Source organism: Aptenodytes patagonicus, chromosome 1, assembly GCF_965638725.1.
Source record: "Aptenodytes patagonicus chromosome 1, bAptPat1.pri.cur, whole genome shotgun sequence".
Taxonomy (NCBI): Eukaryota; Metazoa; Chordata; class Aves; order Sphenisciformes; family Spheniscidae; genus Aptenodytes; species Aptenodytes patagonicus.
Genome location: NC_134949.1, coordinates 142,364,136 through 142,384,533, shown reverse-complemented (window position 1 = coordinate 142,384,533; position 20,398 = coordinate 142,364,136). Strand labels below are relative to the sequence as shown.

At 40.5% G+C, this 20,398-nt stretch overlaps 1 protein-coding gene across 1 annotated transcript in view; it reads left to right on the top strand.

Annotated features, from left to right (window-relative positions):
- Window positions 1–8,677, top strand: part of EGFL6 (EGF like domain multiple 6) — a 47,111-nt gene extending 38,434 nt beyond the window's left edge. Inside the window, exons 9-12 of the mRNA XM_076328894.1 lie at window positions 3,647–3,727; window positions 5,679–5,765; window positions 7,127–7,392; window positions 8,582–8,677. Of these exons, the coding sequence (XP_076185009.1) occupies window positions 3,647–3,727; window positions 5,679–5,765; window positions 7,127–7,392; window positions 8,582–8,677 (530 nt within the window). The remainder of the gene's footprint in view (window positions 1–3,646; window positions 3,728–5,678; window positions 5,766–7,126; window positions 7,393–8,581) is intronic.
- Window positions 8,678–20,398: the final 11,721 nt, after the last annotated feature.

Below are 20,398 nucleotides of genomic sequence, written 5' to 3'. Positions count from 1 at the left end.
CCAAGCAAGCCAGGTGCAAGCCAGCTCCAACCAAGAAGTCATGTAGTCAGAGTTGGCGCAACTGGCAGACCAGTGCTAACAAGCCTGTTTGACAGGCAGAGTGAACTGGTGTCTGCCTGCACTTCTAGGAGGACACTGCTGTGCACTGTACAAAAGGATATGCTTGAACCTAACTAGCTCTTTTGCTATAACTTTTAGCAGCAGTCTGTTACCTTTCTTTACCTAGCTATCTAAAGGTCCCCGGACAGGGGGATGGCTAGGAGGTGGCTCTGAAACCTCATCTATTTCATTATGCGCAGCGCTCCCTGTAAGCCTGGTGTTTTTAAAGTGGAATTCTAGTTTCATGTATAAATTTGTTTCTAAATCTCTTTTGTGGCACTCTATTTAGGCACGGTTATACTAGAACAATGTCTCAATGCTTCTTTTCAGCACTACTTTCTCATTTTCTGAGGTTATTGCTAAGAAGCGTTTCCATGATTGCAGACATCCTCAGTAGTTTCAGAGTTGTTTTATGTGACACCTATTATTTTTTAGGGAAGTACTTTCAGCCAGATAGAGCTGGCTGGGGCTATTCTATTTTGCAGAAAGTCTCGTTCCTTGCTGCAGTTCCTGATACACAGTACAATTGACAAACTGCATCTAACGTGGCTCAAAGAGATTCCCCCTCCTCAGAACAGGGGCAATACCCAGATACATGTCACAGATAGCAACACTGAATTTCCTGCAGATGCAAGAACCTGTGTCAGCAGCAAGATGGCTGTTCTCAGGACCAGAACGTCACCAATTTACTTATGCTCAGCTCATCACAGACATTCATAGACACAACTCCTATGGAAATTGGTGGCAGTTAGTTACATAGGTACCTCTGAAGACCTGGGCATTAGTTCTCTCTGCCACTAATGCCTGCTCATGAGATCAACCTATCTTACCTCATAAGAGTATCATGATGACATCAACGGTTAAGAATGTGTGGCACCATGATACGAAGGGTTTTATATGTAGAGATTATGTAGTAGTTAGTGCTGCAGATAAGTAGATGGGTGGGCACCAGCAATACAGAAAGAAGGATAGACTCTGCTGTGCCAAAAGTGGGATGTATGTGAGCTTTTGTTGGTGAGACTATGTTCTTAGGGACCATGAGACGAAGCCTGCCTTTCTGCAAGCACCACTTGACAGCAGAAGAGCTGAACAGAGCAATCTGGACTCCTGCCTAGTACTTAGGAGGGGGTAAACTTTGGATCCTTGCTATATCCAGTGATGGTCTGATGTAAAATGTAGGCACATTCCAAGAAGTAAGGTTTCTTGGAAACCTTTCTGTAAGCTGAAGCTTGCAGTTTCTCATAATACGCAGGTGATATCTTCCAGTCAGTGGAGAACCTGAGTGTAATGCCTGACACTGAAAACAAAAATAGATTTGGATACAAAATTTGGCTCTTTTTATGGGTATGACAGTTCTTCACTTTAAGCATCTGCAGCACACAGCAACACCTGCATGTATATCCCTCAAGTGAATTCAAGTGTAATTCAATAATTCAATAAATAAATCATTCTGGCAGCTGTTGTCTTCTGTTAAATCACTCCACTCTTTCCAGAACTGATCATATTTTAATAGCTCTCTTCATTTTGGCAAGGGTTTTCACAGTCTGAGTCTCTTTCACTAAGTACAAGGCCAAGTTTATGGCATGACAGTAAACTTAACACCTAATCTCTATGTGCCGGTTCCTAAATGTGTATATGTAGACACATATTAATTTGGAGAAAGATATATTAATCCTTTCCTTAAGTAAAAATATTATCCAGATAATTTAAGCAATGGTCTGGATGAGGGAAAGGCTACAAGGGCAACAAGAGAGGACATGCTCCTGGCAATTCATCAGAAAGCTCGTAAGATTGCATGAGTCTCCTTCCTTGGCTCAATTCAGCACCTCTGGAAGTGCCTCCAGGGCCTCTTCATTAGTGTGTGTTTTCTCTGGTGTACACACAGAGCAATTTTTGACAGTTTTGAGGGAGAAGAAAGGTTAAGTAGATGGCATAGTCTTTATGGTGCTAGGAGGCTCTGGATTGCAGTGGCTTGTAAGTATATTCTTAAAATTGAGTATGTGTTTACGACTGTGAGTATGTTGGAGTATTTCGATGGAAAACCCTAGCTCAGTGGAACCCACGGGAACAAACTCCCTTCTGAACAAATGTGCGTGCATGTGAAAGTAATGACTTTTAAAATATTTGGCATTTGCGACTTTCTAATAGCATGCAGGATACAATGCTGCGTAGGGAAAAGTAATTTCCATTTCCATAGCTCCTATCATCTGGCACTGTTGAGGAAATCCGAGCTTTTCTTAGCGCTGCTGCCCACATGGTGTGGCTGAAAAGTGAACTTCAGTCTGTCAGGCTTTCCACTAACACCTTCTGTAAGCAGTAATCCAAGGATCCTCCCTCACTCCTCCTCTAAAATGGCACATTTAAGCTCCTCCTGTTTTCATAGGTGTGTATGTATATATCATAGGTATAATCTGCATATGTGTTTGCAAAGGATAGAATGCTCTGCCAGTGAAAGCAGATCTTACCCTTATCTCATGTGTGATTAGTTACTTACACAGGCTCTGCACAAAGAAGTTGAGACTATCATTTTTTTTAGTGAGTGCACTTCTCTGTTAATCACTTAAAATAATACAAAAGAAGCTTAATCACAGAACTTTAAAAATGCCTAGAGTATTTTAGAGTATTACTTAGAGTAAGTAAGAGTTTGCAAGCTTCTATATCTTTGTAGCTCATCAGATAGGAGAGGTTTTGCCTTGGTCTCTGAGGCTGCTGCTGAAAAATAACGCTTCCTGAGTAACTACCTCCTTTAGGCCAGTATCTTAGAGAATGCACCTAACATTCATTGACTGTGCTCCTGTACCAACTCTTTCGGTTTGGCACAAGACACGTCAACCAATTTTTACAAAAGAACTTTTTGGGGGGTTTCCACCAGGACTGGTTATCAAAACATCAGGCTGTGCTTGCCAGCTGTTGCAGGGAGGGTGAGGAAGAGGTAGGGCAGTCGTTGAACCCTTCCTTCCCAACAGACAGCAGAGCTGATCAGGTTTGCAGGAGAACATGTACCCCAGCAAAGAGTATGGCTTCAGAAAAAAAATTTCCTGGGGCTTCTGTTACAGCAGCACCAGCTATCACTTACCTGAATACAGAGCTGTGGGCCTTTGATCCCCCAACGTTTATGGCTTTTACAAAGTCTCTGACATTACCTATTTTTAAAGGCTGCTGTTGGCAAAGTGCTGCCAAGCCGTTGAGTCGTTGTCTTCGCTGTCTGGTAGAGTTCAGGTACTTTGATCATTAGTGGAAGTTTTGTAGCAAGAAAGCAGATCACCACGCCAAAGAAAGATCATGTTTAACGTTTTATGACCTTGTGAATCTTGTAGCTCCATTTCCCACAGCTTAGAAGGCACAGTGCTGTGGAAAACAGCAATTTAAACAAAGTTTTAAAATTCAGAGTTAGTATCTAACTGGGGTTAGGAATGTGAGTTTGGTGGTGGAGTGGAAAACACATACACTGAGTTATTTAAATAAATGATGGCAACTGGTATAAAGGAATAAAGTTCCATTTTCTGTTCCTGTGATGACTCGGCACTTGACAAGTTGTTTTCCCTAGTTCCCAAGGTGAAAGAAGCAGCTGCCTTCGGCCCTCTCCTGGCACAGAGGAAAGCTCCAGTGTCGAGACCAGAGCAAGAAGGTAGGTTCTTTTTATTCTACAGTATTTATTTTCCTGTGTATTGTGTGTTTTCATGACAACCTATATTAGCCAAGTCAGAACCAGTTTAAAAGCCTTTAATGTAAAACAAAGGTTTGGTGAGTGTGTTAGAGACAGTATCTGGCCAAACCATTCTGCCAGTTCCAATGTGAGAAGCTGGTTTTGTGTCCTTTTCAAAACATACTTCAACTGTTCATAAGCCATGTATAGAAAGTTCCCCCACATTGAAACTTGACTTGCAATTGAATTTCACTTGATTTATTTCATAGTCATGAAAAAATAAAGTCATTTCTACCATCTATAAAATGAAACCATGTTAGAAGAGTGTTGCATAGCATGCAACAATATGCCAATGTCCTTCAGCCATATTCTCTTGGTTTTTCTCCTGGTCCTCTGTCAGAAGTCAATAGGAGTTTCCCCTGAACAAGACTGAATAAATATTTACCCTGAATCTTATATAGCCTGGCTATGAATTTACGATAGTTCCCAATTCATCAGTAAGTCCTGTGGATATCAGAGTAAGATGATACTACCTGTTCTTTCTCACATTAAAAAATCGTTGTAAAATCAGTCAGGGGAGCATACAAGGTCCAAGACCTGTCAATTTATGTACACAGCTTAAGCTTCTGCCATGCCTTAGGAAACTGCTTCACAGACTTTCAAACAGAAAACTCCACTGCCTGGTGGGAACTATAACAGACTGCAGTGTAGCTCTGGTCAAAGCAGAGCATAAAGGCAGATCAAAGGGCACTCTCCCCCTCTCTCCCGGTGGGAGAGAGTTTCCCTGTGATGGACAGAATCATGAAGCTGACTATAAGGACCTGCTTATGAGAGCCATGGAAAAAAGCAGAATCCAAAGGGGAGGACTGAGAGATCGTATTGAGTTGATGCATTTACAGGGCAGCATCCTCCTCCTGGGGAGTTACCAGCCAAGTGGGCAGGGGCTGAAATGCTGGGATTGGCTGTAGCTGAGATGATTGTTTTTAGGACAAGGTGGGTTTCACCCAAAAACAACCCACAAATGCTTCCAAATCTTAAAGAAAACAAAACAAAACAAAACAGGCAGATGTGCTGGCTGACATTAAGGGTAAGATGGTGGGTTTTTTCCAATTCAGAAAGCAGTAGTCTCAGAAACAACGGGTTTATACAGTAAAGCTCTCTAAATGCCATGTACTGCACTTCTCTGTCTCATGATAAAATACATGAAAAGAACAAGAAGGATGCTTCTTTCTGAGGAAATTCAGATGGCTGACGTATTGTTCTTAATCTGATCTGTCATGCTTGCATTGCACAGTGTTTGTTTCTTTGTGTATGTAATGCTTTTCATCTGCACAGTCACGAAGGCTGTGGTGTGCTCTGGATGACACCCTTTTTCAGTGTGCTGTAAAGGTCAACTGATTTGGGCTATTCCCAGCTCCATGTAGTACGAGTATCAAGTCCTGATGTAAAGGATTCCTCTCATGGGAGGCCAGCTTCTCTCTTTCAATGGATAGAACTGGAGCTTGAGCATCGCAGCGGATTACAACTCCAGCAGTGTAACAAATGGAGAGAGGAAAGCTCTAAAGTTGGCAGATCCCAAACCATTTATGATGCTAGAGTTCAAAACTAACACCTCCAACTATACCTGGCGATCAGCAGGCACTCAGTATACAGAAGTCACAGCATATAAACTCATGTGCAGATAGGAGATTGGCAGTAAAAAGACACAACAGATTTTCCTGTGAGTTAAAGAAAGAATTACTACACAAATTCTAATGTTTTGCTTTTTTGCGATTTAATCTAGGTCAACACTATCTGAACTCAGATTGTAGATAATTTTAGAATGACCTATCCATTCATAACTGGGTGAATAAAGAGCAAATTATTTTTATCCGTACTTATGATATAGTGCTCCTCTTATCTCTGAGTCTCCATTGCCAATTTTTTTTTTCAGTTGATTGCAGCTTCAGTCGAGGGGTCTGCGACTGGAAACAAGATGCTGATGATGACTTTGACTGGAATCCTGCTGATCGAGATAGAGGTATTTAAATATCTGTCCTCTAGCTATGCTTTGATTTGATGGCTCGCCCCCTCCAAAAAAAGGGGGACGGAGGGGAAAACAGAATCAAGAGTTAGCTTTCCTATCAGTGGGTTATCTTTATAAAAGAAGAAAGGAGGCAGAGAATCCTGGGAGTGGCAATTGTTTCTTTGAAATATCCAGTGGCAACTGGTAATCCGCAACATATTTCAGCACAAGTGAATCAAAAGATGAGAAAAATGATTAGAATATAACTGTTCAGAATTGCAAGGTACAAGGCAATGGAAACCTTATTAGTTACGCGTTGTGTGTCTCCAAGACTGGTAGGGCATTTAACCACACATCTGCCATTTAGATGGATGTGGCAATGTGGTCACTCACATGGCTTAGACAGCACTGCGATAACTGCTCAGAAATCTCAAACTTTGCAAGACAAGCTAGTGACGGCATTCCTCAGAATGAGCCAAGGGCAGGGCGCTATTCAAGAACAACCGATACCTGACTGGGTACCAACTGCAGGCCTGCTAAAACCTGAGAAAGAGCTCCACGACTGCAATGTGTGATTGCTGTACTGGTGTATATAAAAAGGTGTGGCTGAAGAAACTTGTTTGAAAGGATGTCTCTTCCCCTGTGACACAGGAAATGTTGCAGAAGTTGCTGCAGTAGGGACTGGTGGATCCTGCAGATCCTGCAGGCCACTTGCTCCAGTTCCTACACACACATTCTCTCCCTCTTCCCTCACAGTCTTTCCATCCCAGTCTTTCTTCACTAATCCTTCCTCTCCTGCTCCATATATTTCCTTTTCCCCAGGTCCCTTCTCTGTGATGTCACTTCCAGGAAGACCTTACCCCATCTCCCCGAACCTACATCTGCTGATAATTACTTTATTTATGGGCCCAGAGGGTTTATCCCTTTATCACTTTGTGTGTCTCCGTCATTTCATTGGTCCTCCAGGATTTGGGGAATAAGCTATCGGTTCCTTTATGAGTTTGTCATCACTGCAGAGGGCAGTGGAGAGCGCTACCTCAAGTACTGGAAATTGTCTGACCACAGAGGCACAGCAGCATGTTTCAGTCTGTTGCATTTGAAAAACTGAGATGGTTTTGCCTTTGGAAGAGAGTGCAAGGAAGAATGACTGTAATTGCCAGTGAAATATGAACTCATCTCCTCTGTAAACTGATCTGACTTCCGACAGTGCAAGCTTATTCCTTGCAAAGTACACTCCCTGCTGCTTTTCTCCAGTCTGATTTTAAATTATTCAAGTAACAGAGCTTCCACATATTTTCTTAGCAAATATGTATTCAATTTGCTAATAAATAACACAAGTCCATTAAAGATGTGTTTTCCTTTTTTTTTGTTACAAGGCGATGGGTACTACATGGCAGTTCCAGCTTTTGTGGGGCACAAGAAGGATATGGGGCGTCTAAAACTTCTCCTCACTGATCTCAGACCGAAGAGCAGCTACTGCTTGATTTTCAGTTATCGGCTTGCTGGAGAGAGAGTGGGGAAACTTCGGGTGTTCCTGGCAAACAAAAAACCTGCTCCTGTCTGGGAGCAGAACAAAGGAAAAGATGAAAGGTGGAGAACCGGAAAAATAGAGATATTTCAGGGGGCTGAAACAACTAACAGCGTAAGTATAACACAATTTATAAGCCAAATACCATAATCAACACCTTAATTTCCTAATCCTCAAGTGTTCCACCAACGGTTTTACAGGCGTTGCTTACTGGCAATTGAAAGGCTTATCTGAAATGGGAAACAGGAGCACAGATTTTAGGAGGCAGAAAAGTTATTATCTGGTTGTAATTTCAGAACTGAATTACCCCAGTTGGTTAGAACATTGATGCCAGTAATCCTGTCATTTTGTAAAAACTGCATCAGATCATGAATTAACACAAACAATGAAAATCTCTGTTTAGTATCTTATGCAACAGAAGCATACATATATTCCTGGAAAAATGAAAATTATCTGTTTCATAGAAGAGGATGCTCTCAAACCACACTAAACCAGATAATTAGTGCAAAAGGAGGCACCATGTATAATCAAGGGCGGGCAATCACCCTAGCAGCAGGACATACTAGCCAACAGGGAACACTGCGCACAGAAAACTGCCTCAATTAGGGCTTCGACAAGTTTCTCCTTGAAATGCTAGGGCCTGGTTTTCATTTATGTGACTGAGCATTTTCAGTGCTGTGTAAAGGCTTCTACTGTATAATTGAATACTGTGAGTATAAATGAAATGCAAGCTCTTCTCAAGGTTCTTTGTACTGCTGGAATGATGTAGAAAGTCCCTTACATAAATGAGAATCAGACTATAAAATAAAAACCCAGACATCCCATTCATAAAAATGAACCTACTCTCTCTCTATAGCATACATACTATACTATATAGACACATACTATATATAGAGAGAGAGTAAATATATATAATATATACACCCCAAAACTAAGGATCCAAATAGATCGAAAATGAACAGTTGTAATGTCTTCAAGAAAAGGAGTGCACTAACATCACATACTGTGAAAAAACTACATTATTGTAATAGGATTTCATTCAATTTGCATTTTCTTTGTACAATGAAAATAAGTAATCTTATTAAAGGAATCCATTTGGTATTGTAAATCTGTGCAGAGGATTATCAGTCTAGTTCAGATAATACACGGAAACTCTAAAAACTGTAAGGATTTAAGTCATTAAGTCCTGTATTGTGATAAAACATTCCGCAGATATAGCATTATAACTAATTAACATTAAGAGTTGCTAAATGGTTGGATAAACTACATTTTCACTGTTAATACATCTCTTTTCTTATGGCAGGTCACTTTTGAATCAGAACGTGGGAAGGGCAAAACTGGAGAAATTGGAGTGGACAATGTTGTACTAATTTCTGGTCTATGCCCAGAAGATACCTGATAATGGATATTTGAGTATACTGGATTTAATCCTATTTTTAATATTTGCCTTACTAGTAGTGTATTTTTGTATCATTTTCTTTATAAAAAACCCAAAACCATAAAAACTGTGCCTTGAACTTAATGCAGCAATGAAAACAGAAAAACTGATGTGCAAGATGCAGAGTACACTTTTTAATGAGTTATTCTAATACATGCTTTGAATGTAGCACTACTGTATTTTATAATTCAAGGACAGGGTATCTAAAGTATTATTTGTCTAGCTTTTTTACAAATTCTACATGCTTCTATTCCTTAAAGTTCTTTTCAAGGCTATTCTTAAGTCTTCTATTTTGTTTCTTCTACTCGACAAGAACATAAAGCAGTATTTAAGAGGATGTTACTACTTCAGGTGACGTAATTTTAATTTCCTACTTAGTGTGTAGATATTCAATCTATTCAACAAGTAAGAGGAAAGAGAGGAGCTTTATTTCCTTCTTGATGGAGCTACACAAGTTGTAAGTGGAGTCATGTCTTTGAGGAATATTTTCATTACTAATAAAGTATGTAAAACATCTTGTTTGTCATCAATGTCTGAGTCACACAAATCACTGTTTAGAAATTATCCCTTCATAGTTTTATAAGCATTTAATGTACATCATTAACAGATGATGCTACCAACTGATACTGAAAAAAAGAACAAAAAGAATGACCCATTATTAACACTTAAGAAACTTCATATTATGTACTGACCTTCAGGAACAAACTGGTGCCTGCTGGATTGCAGGCCTACTTTACCCACAGAGGTATGAAAGAATGGTTTCCATTTTCCCGTATACAGTGGTCACACAGTACGGCTCCTTCTTACACAATTGAAAAAAAAAATCTTTGTTGCGAGTCCCTTCATGTCTTCAGCAAAAGGGATGGAGACTATCCGCCGTCCCCAGGAGCAGGGAGGTGAACAGAACCTTCTCCCACAAACTAGGAGCTGCCACCCTGCCACCCCCTGCCACGCTCGCCCATGCACACACACACGTACATGTGCACACACAGACACATACATGTACGCATTTGAGGGGGGTCTAGAATCCAGGTTCCACCTTTTCTGAAAAGAAGTCGAACGACAATGCTGTGGAGGACAAGACCATCTTCTTCCGTCTTGTGATCTTTCCTGAAAGCACCTCACGGTCTGAATCCCAAGAGGACAGAGATGCCCAAGGAAAAGCTCTGGTTCAGGCAATGTTCAGCTAAACATGCGTGCATACATTTTCCTCTTGGTTAGTTTTGTGTATTCCCTTCTAGGTTGACTGCTCACTGTTTATCATTAATGACGCTCTTTATTTTATTTCTTGTATGAAGAAGGGGACATCCAAAACAATCGAATAGAATTTTATAGAGAAACACTAAAGAACCTTGAAGAATTCAGCCTACACGAACCTAAGCTTTTTAACAAAATACAACTCCAAAAGTTCAAACACCTTGAATTGCACCTATGAAGCAAGTCAGGGATGCTTGAGACATTTCTTGTTGAAACACAGTATTTTTGCACTTTGCACACAGCTGAGGAAAGGGTAAGCAAGACTGGAAGTGTCTGGAAAGTTTACAATAGCTATGCAATCAGGAAATGCTTGTTCTTTGTTAAAACTGGTTTGTGTTACGAAACAGGTGCTCTGAGACCTGTACATGGACTTCAGCTTTGACATATGAATTTCTTTCCTGGTGTCTTTGGAGGTGCCGAGGAAATTACAGAATAAGGACTTGAGAAAACCAAATTCTCTTTAATCTCAGGCAAAGTCTGGGAGTTTCAAAGCGAGGGGAAAGTTCCCTCAGTAGTGGATCAGATGCTGACTGTGATCTCAGGATGCCTGAAGAACCTGGTCAGAATGAGGCAGAAAAGTGAAACAAGTATTTTTCTGGACTCACTCCTCCTCATCTGACTCTCTGAAGCTGAACTACCGTTACTGAAGACTGAGAAAATGAAAGATCAATTTTATGTAAATCAAATTCTGTGTCTAGCTTCAAACAGGAATAATTTACACATACACAGTGCCCCTAAAGCCTAAGAAGCGTAAGAATTGTTACGGTCTCGAGCATTACAGTGCAAATAATATATTTGAAATATGTATGTGGAGCAAACCAAGTCTACCTAAAAAAGTGCAGCTAGGTATTTCTTGCATGTGCAGTTATTTGGCATGGAAGGATAAATACTGCCTGTGGAAGGCATAATGCCTAAAGACTGTTTGTTCAATACACAAACAATAGAGAGTAAACACAATGAACATGGTCTGATATGGAGCCAGATATGCTGATATTTATTTGTTGTTGGTTGAATCATAGCCCACCATGAATCATGACTGTGACAATTACTTTAGTAGTAGCATTCCACCCAAAAGACAAAATAAAAAGAAAAGAAAAGATTTATGGTGGCCTTCTATGACAGGGTTACAGCGTTGGTGGATAAGGGAAGAGCAAATGACGTCATCTACCTAGACTTGTGCAAAGCATTTGACACTGACTCGCAAGACATCCTTGTCTCTAAATTGGAGAGACATGGATTTGACGGATGGACCACTTGGTGGGTAAGGAATTGGCTGTATGGTCACACTCAAAGAATTACGGTCAATGGCTCGATGTCCAAGTGGACACCAGTGACAAGTGGCATTCCTCAGGGGTCGGTATCGGGACCAGCACCATTTAACATCTTTGTCGGCAACATGGACAGTGGGATTGAGTGCACACTCAGCAAGTTTGCAGATGACACCCAGCTGAGTGGTGTGGTCAACACGCCAGAGGGACAGGATGCCATCCAGAGGGACCTGGACAAGCTGGAGAAGTGGGCCCATGTGAACCTCACGAGGTTTAACAAGGCCAAGTGCAAGGTCCTGCACCTGGGTCGGGGTAACCCCCAGTATCAATCCAGGCTGGGGGATGAAGGGATTGAGAGCAGCCCTGCCGAGAAGGACTTGGGGGTACTGGTGGATGAAAAGCTGGACATGAGCCAGCAATGTGCGCTCGCAGCCCAGAAGGCCAGTCATATCCTGGGCTGCATCAAAAGAAGCGCGGCCAGCAGGTCGAGGGAGGGGATTCTGCCCCTCTACTCTGCTCTGGTGAGACCCCACCTGGAGTACTGTGTTCAGCTCTGGGGCCTCCAACATAAGAAGGACACGGACCTGTTGGAGCGGGTCCACGCTCCATCAAGAGGGCCACGAAGATGATCAGAGGGCTGGAGCATCTGTCCTATGAAGACAGGCTGAGAGAGTTGGGGTTGTTCAGCCTAGAGAAGAGAAGGCTTTGGGGAGACCTTCTAGCAGCCTTCCAGTACCTGAAGGGGGCCTACAAGAAAGCTGGAGAGGGACTTTTTATAAGGGCATGTAGTGATAGGACAAGGGGTAATGGCTTTAAATTGAAAGAGGGTAGATTTAGATTAGATATAAGGAAGAAATTCTTCACTATGAGGATGGTGAAGCACTGGAACAGGTTGCCCAGAGAAGTTTTGGACTTCTGCAGAACCAACAAAAGAAATCCATTATGTATAGACATTCATATAAACCACATCAGCACATCAGCAAATTAACTGGTATTGTTTGCAATTCATTCAAAAGATGCAACTGCTCACGGCAAAAGCTACATGTTTCTCCTTCAGATGAAAACAGTTAAAGGCCATATTATGCCCACAGTCATTAATACCTCAAAATGTTCCTGACAGTTTTCCATTACTGTGAAATGTGAAATCCATTATCTGCTTGATTATTTTAGACAGCAAGGAAACTGCACGGGGAGTATTTGAAAATGTTACAAGTATGTGTAATCATGTGGCTTGAACTTTGATAACATCATTTGCAACTCTTAAGTCTGATAATAAACTTTGGAGACAGTACTCTGCCTACAAGCTAATGGAAAAAAAGAGCTTCTAGCTAATTACCCAAATCTATACTACATCCTTCAAAAACTACTCAACAGATGTGATCACTTAATCTTGAAGGTTGTACAACAAAAGGTTTCAATCACTTTTCTTCAACTGCCAAAAGAATTAAAGGAGACATTTCATTTTGTCAACCCTGAACACATGGAAATCCTGAGGCATGTTCCCACATGATTATCTTGTAACCTGCAACTGAAAGGAACTTAAAACATTTCCCAGCTATTAGGTGTTATTTTTATACATTAAATAAGGATTCCCCACTGCAATTTTTAAGGATCATAATGATGAAGATAATGGACAGATGCTTTCAATGACTTATTGCCACTCATATTTACTTCATAATTGCTATATTTTTTAGGACAGAGTCATACACCTGCATGTATTGGAGGTACTGAAATTCATGACAATATATTAATGAAAAGGTAAATAACAAGGAAGTGTGGAGAATAATTTATTTGGTCATGTGTATTGTTACATAAAAGCTCATCACAGCAAAAGATTTTTGATGGAAAAGAATTTCTAATTTTGATAGTTATTAACCTCTCAAATACCTGACTTTAAAGTTCGATTTCAACAAAGTTAGACACTCAGGCTTTCTGACCCTCCTCCTTCCAAACCCCAGCTTTTCAGGAAGTGCACGTTATAGAACTCTTGAGAGAATACTGATTGTTAATTTTTTTATTTGGGGAATACTTAGTCTTCAGTGATTCAGTAAAGCATGAAAACATGACTGAATGTTTTAGAAGGTTCTTTCCTTTCCTTTTCTTTCCTTTTTTTTTTTTAGGATATAGCCTAATAGTCTCTGAAAATCTCTCAATTTCTTAAAATTTCTGTAATGAATTATACCAATTTCTATTTCAAATACACCCCTGAGAAGAATATTCTCCTTAGACAGACTTCAGAAATCATTTTAATAGCGATCCTTTTAGGTCTTCAGATTAAAGCTAACTTTAATCCCACATTTAAAGTGTTTTATTAATTCATTTTAAAATTAAAGAAAAATATTTTAAAGCTAAATATTATCTAGAATAATACAATTTATGGTAAACAATTAGTGTATTTGATGCCAATAGAAATAATGATACCGAAATACTAAGGAGACATACGGTTTTCTTTGTCGAAGCAAAGTAGCTAAATGTTCTGCAGACTGGACATTCCATAGATAAAAGGAATCCTTGAAGCTGTGTGTACAGGGGTGGAATGGATAAGGAAGTTATGCTGAAATCAGCTGCTGCAACTAGGTGAAAAGACTGAGTTCAATTAGCGGACACAGTGAGGAAGACTATCGACGACCACCAGAGGACCCTGGAAGACCACCAATGAACATAAGAGCGCATGCGTTAAAGACTTTTGCATATGTTAATGAGTTCCAAGAAATAACATGAATATGCTAATCATTTCTCAGAAATCTAATGAATATGTATATTCTGATTGTACATAACTCCCATAGTTGAGCAGCCCGGCGCGCACACTAGGTGGAGCGATCCCCTGTGCGCCCAGCGCCGCAATAAAGAATGCCTGCTTCTAAAACTCCAAATTGAGTCTTAGAGAGTTTTTCATCTGCCAACTTACGGTAACAATAAGGTCTGAGTTAAAGGAAATAGCATTTCCCTAGACTTGCCTTAAAACAGCATTTCATTCTTTTTTCTTCATATACTTCTTTTTAATTCCATGCAAAGATGGTGCTTCTTCAACAAGTTGGATGGTGTGCAGGAGCACTAAATTGCTCCACAGACATGCTTTGTCAGGGCTCAACTCCAAGCACTCCCTCAAACGATTCCCAGGCAGAGCTTGGGAGTCAAAATGCTCCAGGAACCACTCGCAGGAGGCAGCTTCCATGCAGCAGCCCCATTTTTTGTAGCATAGAGGAGGAGGTGGCATGTTTAATTTCCTGCTGTTCGTTCTGTACACAGACAATAGCAAAGTTAGCAGCTCATTCAGGCACTTTAAATCTTCTTCCAGAGCTGACAGCCCTGCTCCATTGCTTTCTGCTGGCTGCACAGGGAACATCAGTGCTTAACTTTGATGCCCAAAATCTGTTTGCTGAACTGGACACCTCTGGGGTGTAGTCAGTAAACCTGACTTAGGAGGATAAAGCAGGCAATCAGAATATGGCCCTTGATTTCAGGCCGATAGCAGTTTAACATTAAACCTCTGTGTTTTGATTCACTGCAGTATTATAGTTTTCTTGCTATTGTTAATAGCTTAATACATGATATTTTTGTGTACTGCACCAGGAGTTGCCTTCTCACCTGAAAACATGACTCAATTTACAATTATATAATACCACAAAAAAACAGAGTCACAAACACGATAAAATGATAGAAAATAATGATAAAAAACATTGAGAAATACATGCCATAAAGTAATCAGAAACAATGTATTTCAAAAACACTCTGAAAAATTATTCTTCCCTCAAGCACTAATTTTATTCTAAACTAAGTAACGTCCCCAGCAGATTTAAAAAGTGCTAGAGCAGATCCTGTACTCAAGGAAGCCACACGTTCACTTACAGTGAATTACTCATTAACATCACCTTCCTGCCCAGGATGTAAACATATGGCAGTCCTAATTTTCTTCATCTTCTTTGAAACTGCCAGAATGTTAAAACAAATAGTCACTTTTTCTAGAGGCAAGGGGGCACTTGTGGAATGGCCCAATTATGTGCTCTATTGAAAATGGTCAGTGAAAGTGTGAATAACAAGGTGACAAAGTTTGCCTTCATTGTTCAAGGCAGTCAAACCAAAAGCTGACTGCAAAGGATCTTGTGATACTACGTGACTGTGCAAGAAAATGGGATGGGAAAATTGTGGGTGACTGCAAAGTAAAGGACTAGGAATAATCTTCGTTATGTCTACATAGTCAGGGGCTCTGAATTAGCTTCTACTGCTAAGGAAAATGATCTGAGAATAACTGCATTTTCCTTTGAAATGCTCACTTGCACTGAAAAAGACAAAAAGCACATGAAGCATGTAAATGCCTCATGTCCATACCCAGTTCCCATATATTTTTCCCATATTTCCCTTACCGACATTGCTGTCCACCATGTCCCGCAGTGGTGGAACACAGGATCACTTTGTAGTTGATTTATTTGCTGGTCCCTTCAGGAGGAGAGTCAATGGACTTATTGGCCATCACCACAGTTTGGGAGGTCTCTTCTTTAACATCTAGTTACTATTTCAAGAACACCGTGTATATGTCAACGACCCCAGGGCTCGCACAACAAATTCATATTTGACTAACCAATATCAGACTGGTTCGCTGTGGATGTACAGCAGAAAAGGAGAGGCAGAGAGAGATGATTGTTTATCTCAATTTCAAGTTAAGTACTCTGTGCAGTACTTAACTGGGCAAGTTACTTGGCTTCATAACACTCCACAGACTCTGGCAGGATTTCTTCACAGATCCTCCTGGTAATTCAATTTCGGGTCTTCCTGGCGGTATGATACCCCCAGGATGTATGGGTTCTCCTGCCATGGAAGAGCCAGGAAACACATGGGAAATATCTCTCACTAACGCTACCCAGTTAACTTCATGTGCATCATCCTCATGCTCTAAGCTCAGTACCTTCCAGCATTACAGAAAATGCACAGGACCTCAGGACTGTCTCCTACTGACTCAGACAGGAGGCAGCTCATCTAAGGTATCCTTGATTTTCATTGCTAGCAGAAATGCACAGCAGAGGTGACTACTACAACTACAGCCATCTGCATCTAGTGTGCCAAGACACAGGATAGGAGAGAGGTGTTGGCTTCGCACCCCACCCGGTGCCCAAGAACAAGCTGGAGTGGGTTTAACCCACAGTGGCTGGGGCACATGGAAATAAACAGCATGAGCGGCCATACTGGCAGAGGTGAGCAGTGTTACTGCCAAACTCATCCACCGCCTGGTTCTGAAGGTTTTATCTGATCACACATAAGCAGCAGTGGTTCAAAGCCAGCCTAAGGAAATCCAGGGCCTGATCCATCTCCCTCTCAAAACTGGATCAGAGCCTAAAAACATGAAAGTGATCCTTGAAATGAATAGCCACCCAAGACTTCTTTCTTCGTGTGAATGAACATGCTTCAAAAGCTGTGAGGGGAGGTACTCACAAAATGAAATCTGTCAGGATCCCAAAGTATGGCCCAATTCTTGGACTTTTATAGTCTATGGACATGAGATTTGTGTAGAATTTGTGTATTCCACATATCATTAAGGATGGAGGAAGAGGTGATTGTTTAAAACACTTTGGTCCCCATTTAATTTCATTTCATTTCATTTCATTGTAATGATTCACTTAACAGTGCTCGCATTATGTCATTTTTTTCCTTACTTGCTAGCAGAATGCTAGGGAGCCTTTTCACGAACTGAATCATATGTCTAGATCATAGACAGATTTTGTTTTTTTTTCTGGGAACTCTAAAAACAATATAAATTCAAGACTTATTGACAAAATAACCTTCAACCTGAAGAAACCTTAAACTGAAGAAAGCTCTCCAGAAAGAACTACAGCACTGGACCACGAAATGAACGCCATAGTGAGGGCCTCTCTTTCTGTGGGGCCTTTTTTCTTTCTTTCACAATTTGCTAGATCTGAGCACCTCTCTTAAGAGAGCACAAATCTTGTTATGGTATCCTGCCACTGAAACAAACTGGCCACTACATAACTAAACACTGGAGGAAGTCGACATTAGGCAACCCAAGAACAGGAAAGGGAATTCGGGGTAAGGGTCACTTATAGGAGCATGGGAAAAACACGAAAGCCAACCTCGAACGCAGATATATGGTGAGGGATATTTTCTTGCGTCTGATTCTTACTGCTCCCTGACCATATTCATGTTTCCTCTTACTGCAAGATTTGGTATCTCAATCAATCAATTCCATTATTAAATAAACAAACCGCTTTGAAAGTATTGTGTACTTCTGCTTTTCCTGCTATCCCAGCTGCCTTCCTACACAAGGTGGAAATGATTTTGAGGGCTTTATGCTAGAATAGATATAATTGTATACTTCCACTCCAATTGCATGCTAAGTTGAAAGTCTTCTTTTGGATTCCCCTGTCAGGAGACAGATGCCTCATCTGGCTAGTGTCTGTTGGATTTGGGAGACAGATACAATTGCAAAGATGTGAAATCTCCTGCCAGTGACAGATTGAGAGGCATGAACGTATTGGCCACTCAGGGCTCCCACAGGAATTCAAGCAGTTGGAAAGAAGTCTTCGAAATCACTGCAGGGTATTTTCCTAGTAGCCTCCCACACCTCCAACTTCACCAGTTTGCTGTTTGCAGTACCTGTCTCTCTGCTGCTTGCTGCTGCTCTGCTACTCTGGGAACATCCTTTCCCGAACACTAGACCATCTGGGGTCCTTCTCCTTAGTCGGTCAGTGCTGTGATTAATCATTCTTGGCTTTCTAGATTTTCAAGCATAATGTGATCTAATTCTTCCTAGGCAGGAAACACAATAATTAAAAATCATGTTTTAAAGTCAGTGCCAGAAAATGTCCATAATTCTGAACAAATCCATTTTATTCAGCCATGCTAATAAAGAGTTTCTGAACTGTCGTCACCTTTCATTTTGTCTTTACAGTCATATTATCACGGAGACTTAATACAAAACTATCCTGTGGCCAATTCAGTGCTTTACAAACCTATAAAAAAAGGCTGTATGAGGTATAAATCAAAAAAGATGATGGTTTTCTATAGGATTACCAGTACTTTTAATAATGACATTTGTAATTCTGCCTTTCTTTGATTTTCAGTCAGGAGGCAAGTACATTTTTTAATCATTTATCACAACTTGGGCATTCAAGCTTTTCGCTGAAGATACGGAGATACATTCTGTTCTCAGCCATGTTTATGTAAATCTTTTACTCATCTGATTTCACTACTGACACTGATTTATGCTGGTGTTATGGAGAGCTGACATTGACTTTGCCTCCTCGTCTAGGAGCATTTCTAGCAAGTGACCAGTTCCCAGTTCCCTTTCAGGTTTTCAGGGAGGATACAATTTCCTTGATTCCTCTCCGTAAGGAACAGCTGCTGCCATTACCTGTGCACAAGGTTTCACACAGTTCAAACCACAGCTCCAGTGCCTGTACACAGGGATTTCCGAGGAAATGCCTGTCCGTCCGTCCTTCCCGCCACAACACATTTTGCCTGAGCTATTCTGAAGAGGCAGTTGTTACAGTTCCAAGAATGGACAATAAGAAGGAGAGACTAAAGCTTCTCCTTTGAAAAACAAATTGAAGAAAGAAGACTTTAAGGGAACTCACACATATTTTGTTTCAAAGAACTACGTTACAAATATTTTGTGAATGGGAGTACATCTCTGCAATATTTCATTGCTAATGTATTATCAACACACATCATCTTCAAAACCGGTAAAAATAAAGCTTTTTATTTCATTAAAAGAAACTGCATATCACTGTTCTATTTTCAGTTACTGTGATCTCTTTCATAGATATGGCTATAAGTTAATAAATAAACAAAGTAATAATTGTGGCAGTTTTGCAGGATGTTTCCTGCTTGATGGCAAGCCAGAACTGTTCACATGCGTTCTTATGCTAACGTTGTCTTTTATGGAGATCGCATGCAGAAAATGCAAACCCACAGGTCATTTAAACTCAGAAAAGGTAAATTTTTATAGTATGTCCAAAATGATGTGTTGTACCACTGTGGGACTATATGACAAAGCAGTAAATTACATGATAAAACAGCAGGCTGTTATGACATCATGATATTACATGATTTTCAAAATAAAATAAAAATACAAAAAAAAATTATCAAAGAAATAATACCCAACAATTTTGTTTTGATTTTGTTTTTCTTTAAATAGAACCATTGTTTTAGAAAAAAAAACCTTTTTAGGGAAGCTTATTTGAAACTGATACTATTCTGTGCAAGAACCTTACAATGAACATTTTTTGACCAACATTTTTCCAACTAGTTCTGTGGATATTTAACACTTTATCAGCTGGCAGAGTATCTCACTTCGTTGAATAGAAGCCTATGTTTTTAGAGAAGCAGATACTTATCACAGCCAATACTGAAGTCTCAAGGAAGTTGTCGCTGTTACTGTAGCACTGATTTTATCCTGGAAAACCATGCAAACACAAAGATGCACACATATATCATTACACACATATACGCATATGTATGAATATAATGGGTATATCATTTCTATCATATTTTTGTTTTACTTTAGGGGTAATTGAGAAAGCATTATTGTCTCTGTTTTATAAATGGGAAACTGGAATAATGATCCCTTAATCATCAGACCACAGATGATTTAATGGAGATGCCCGAGCAGTCCTTTGAGTGAGGAACTTGCCTCCAGGAGAGGCACCCTCAGTTTTGATCCCTGCTCAAAGGAGGGCTAATCACAAGGAGCTAGTCATGCTCCTGCTTGTGTCTTCCTGCCCAGGGAGCTCTGTGCCTCCGCAGTAGGCAAGGCGCTTTCAGCTGAGGATATAAGGAAGCCTATATGTACCATGCTCACAATCATACAGACAGAGAAGGGTTAAAGAAAACTAGCATTCAAGAGCCACACTCTGGGAGCCCCAAACTGAAACTAAACTGCGAACTCTTAAATATTGCAATGATAGCTGCTGCTGAGCTCATGACATACGTATGCTGCAAAAATACTTAAAAATATGTAAGATAGGCCATTGGATGACATGCCACATTTGGACCTTGAAGGCTTGGACTGCGTTCCAGTTCTGCTACTGTTTTACTGTGCCAGTTCTGGGCAGTCATGTCATCTGTTTCAAATTCTTCATCTCGTTTCATAAAACTATGGACTCTTTGGGATAGCTTTTGTCCCACACTTTGTTGCTCTGTGAGC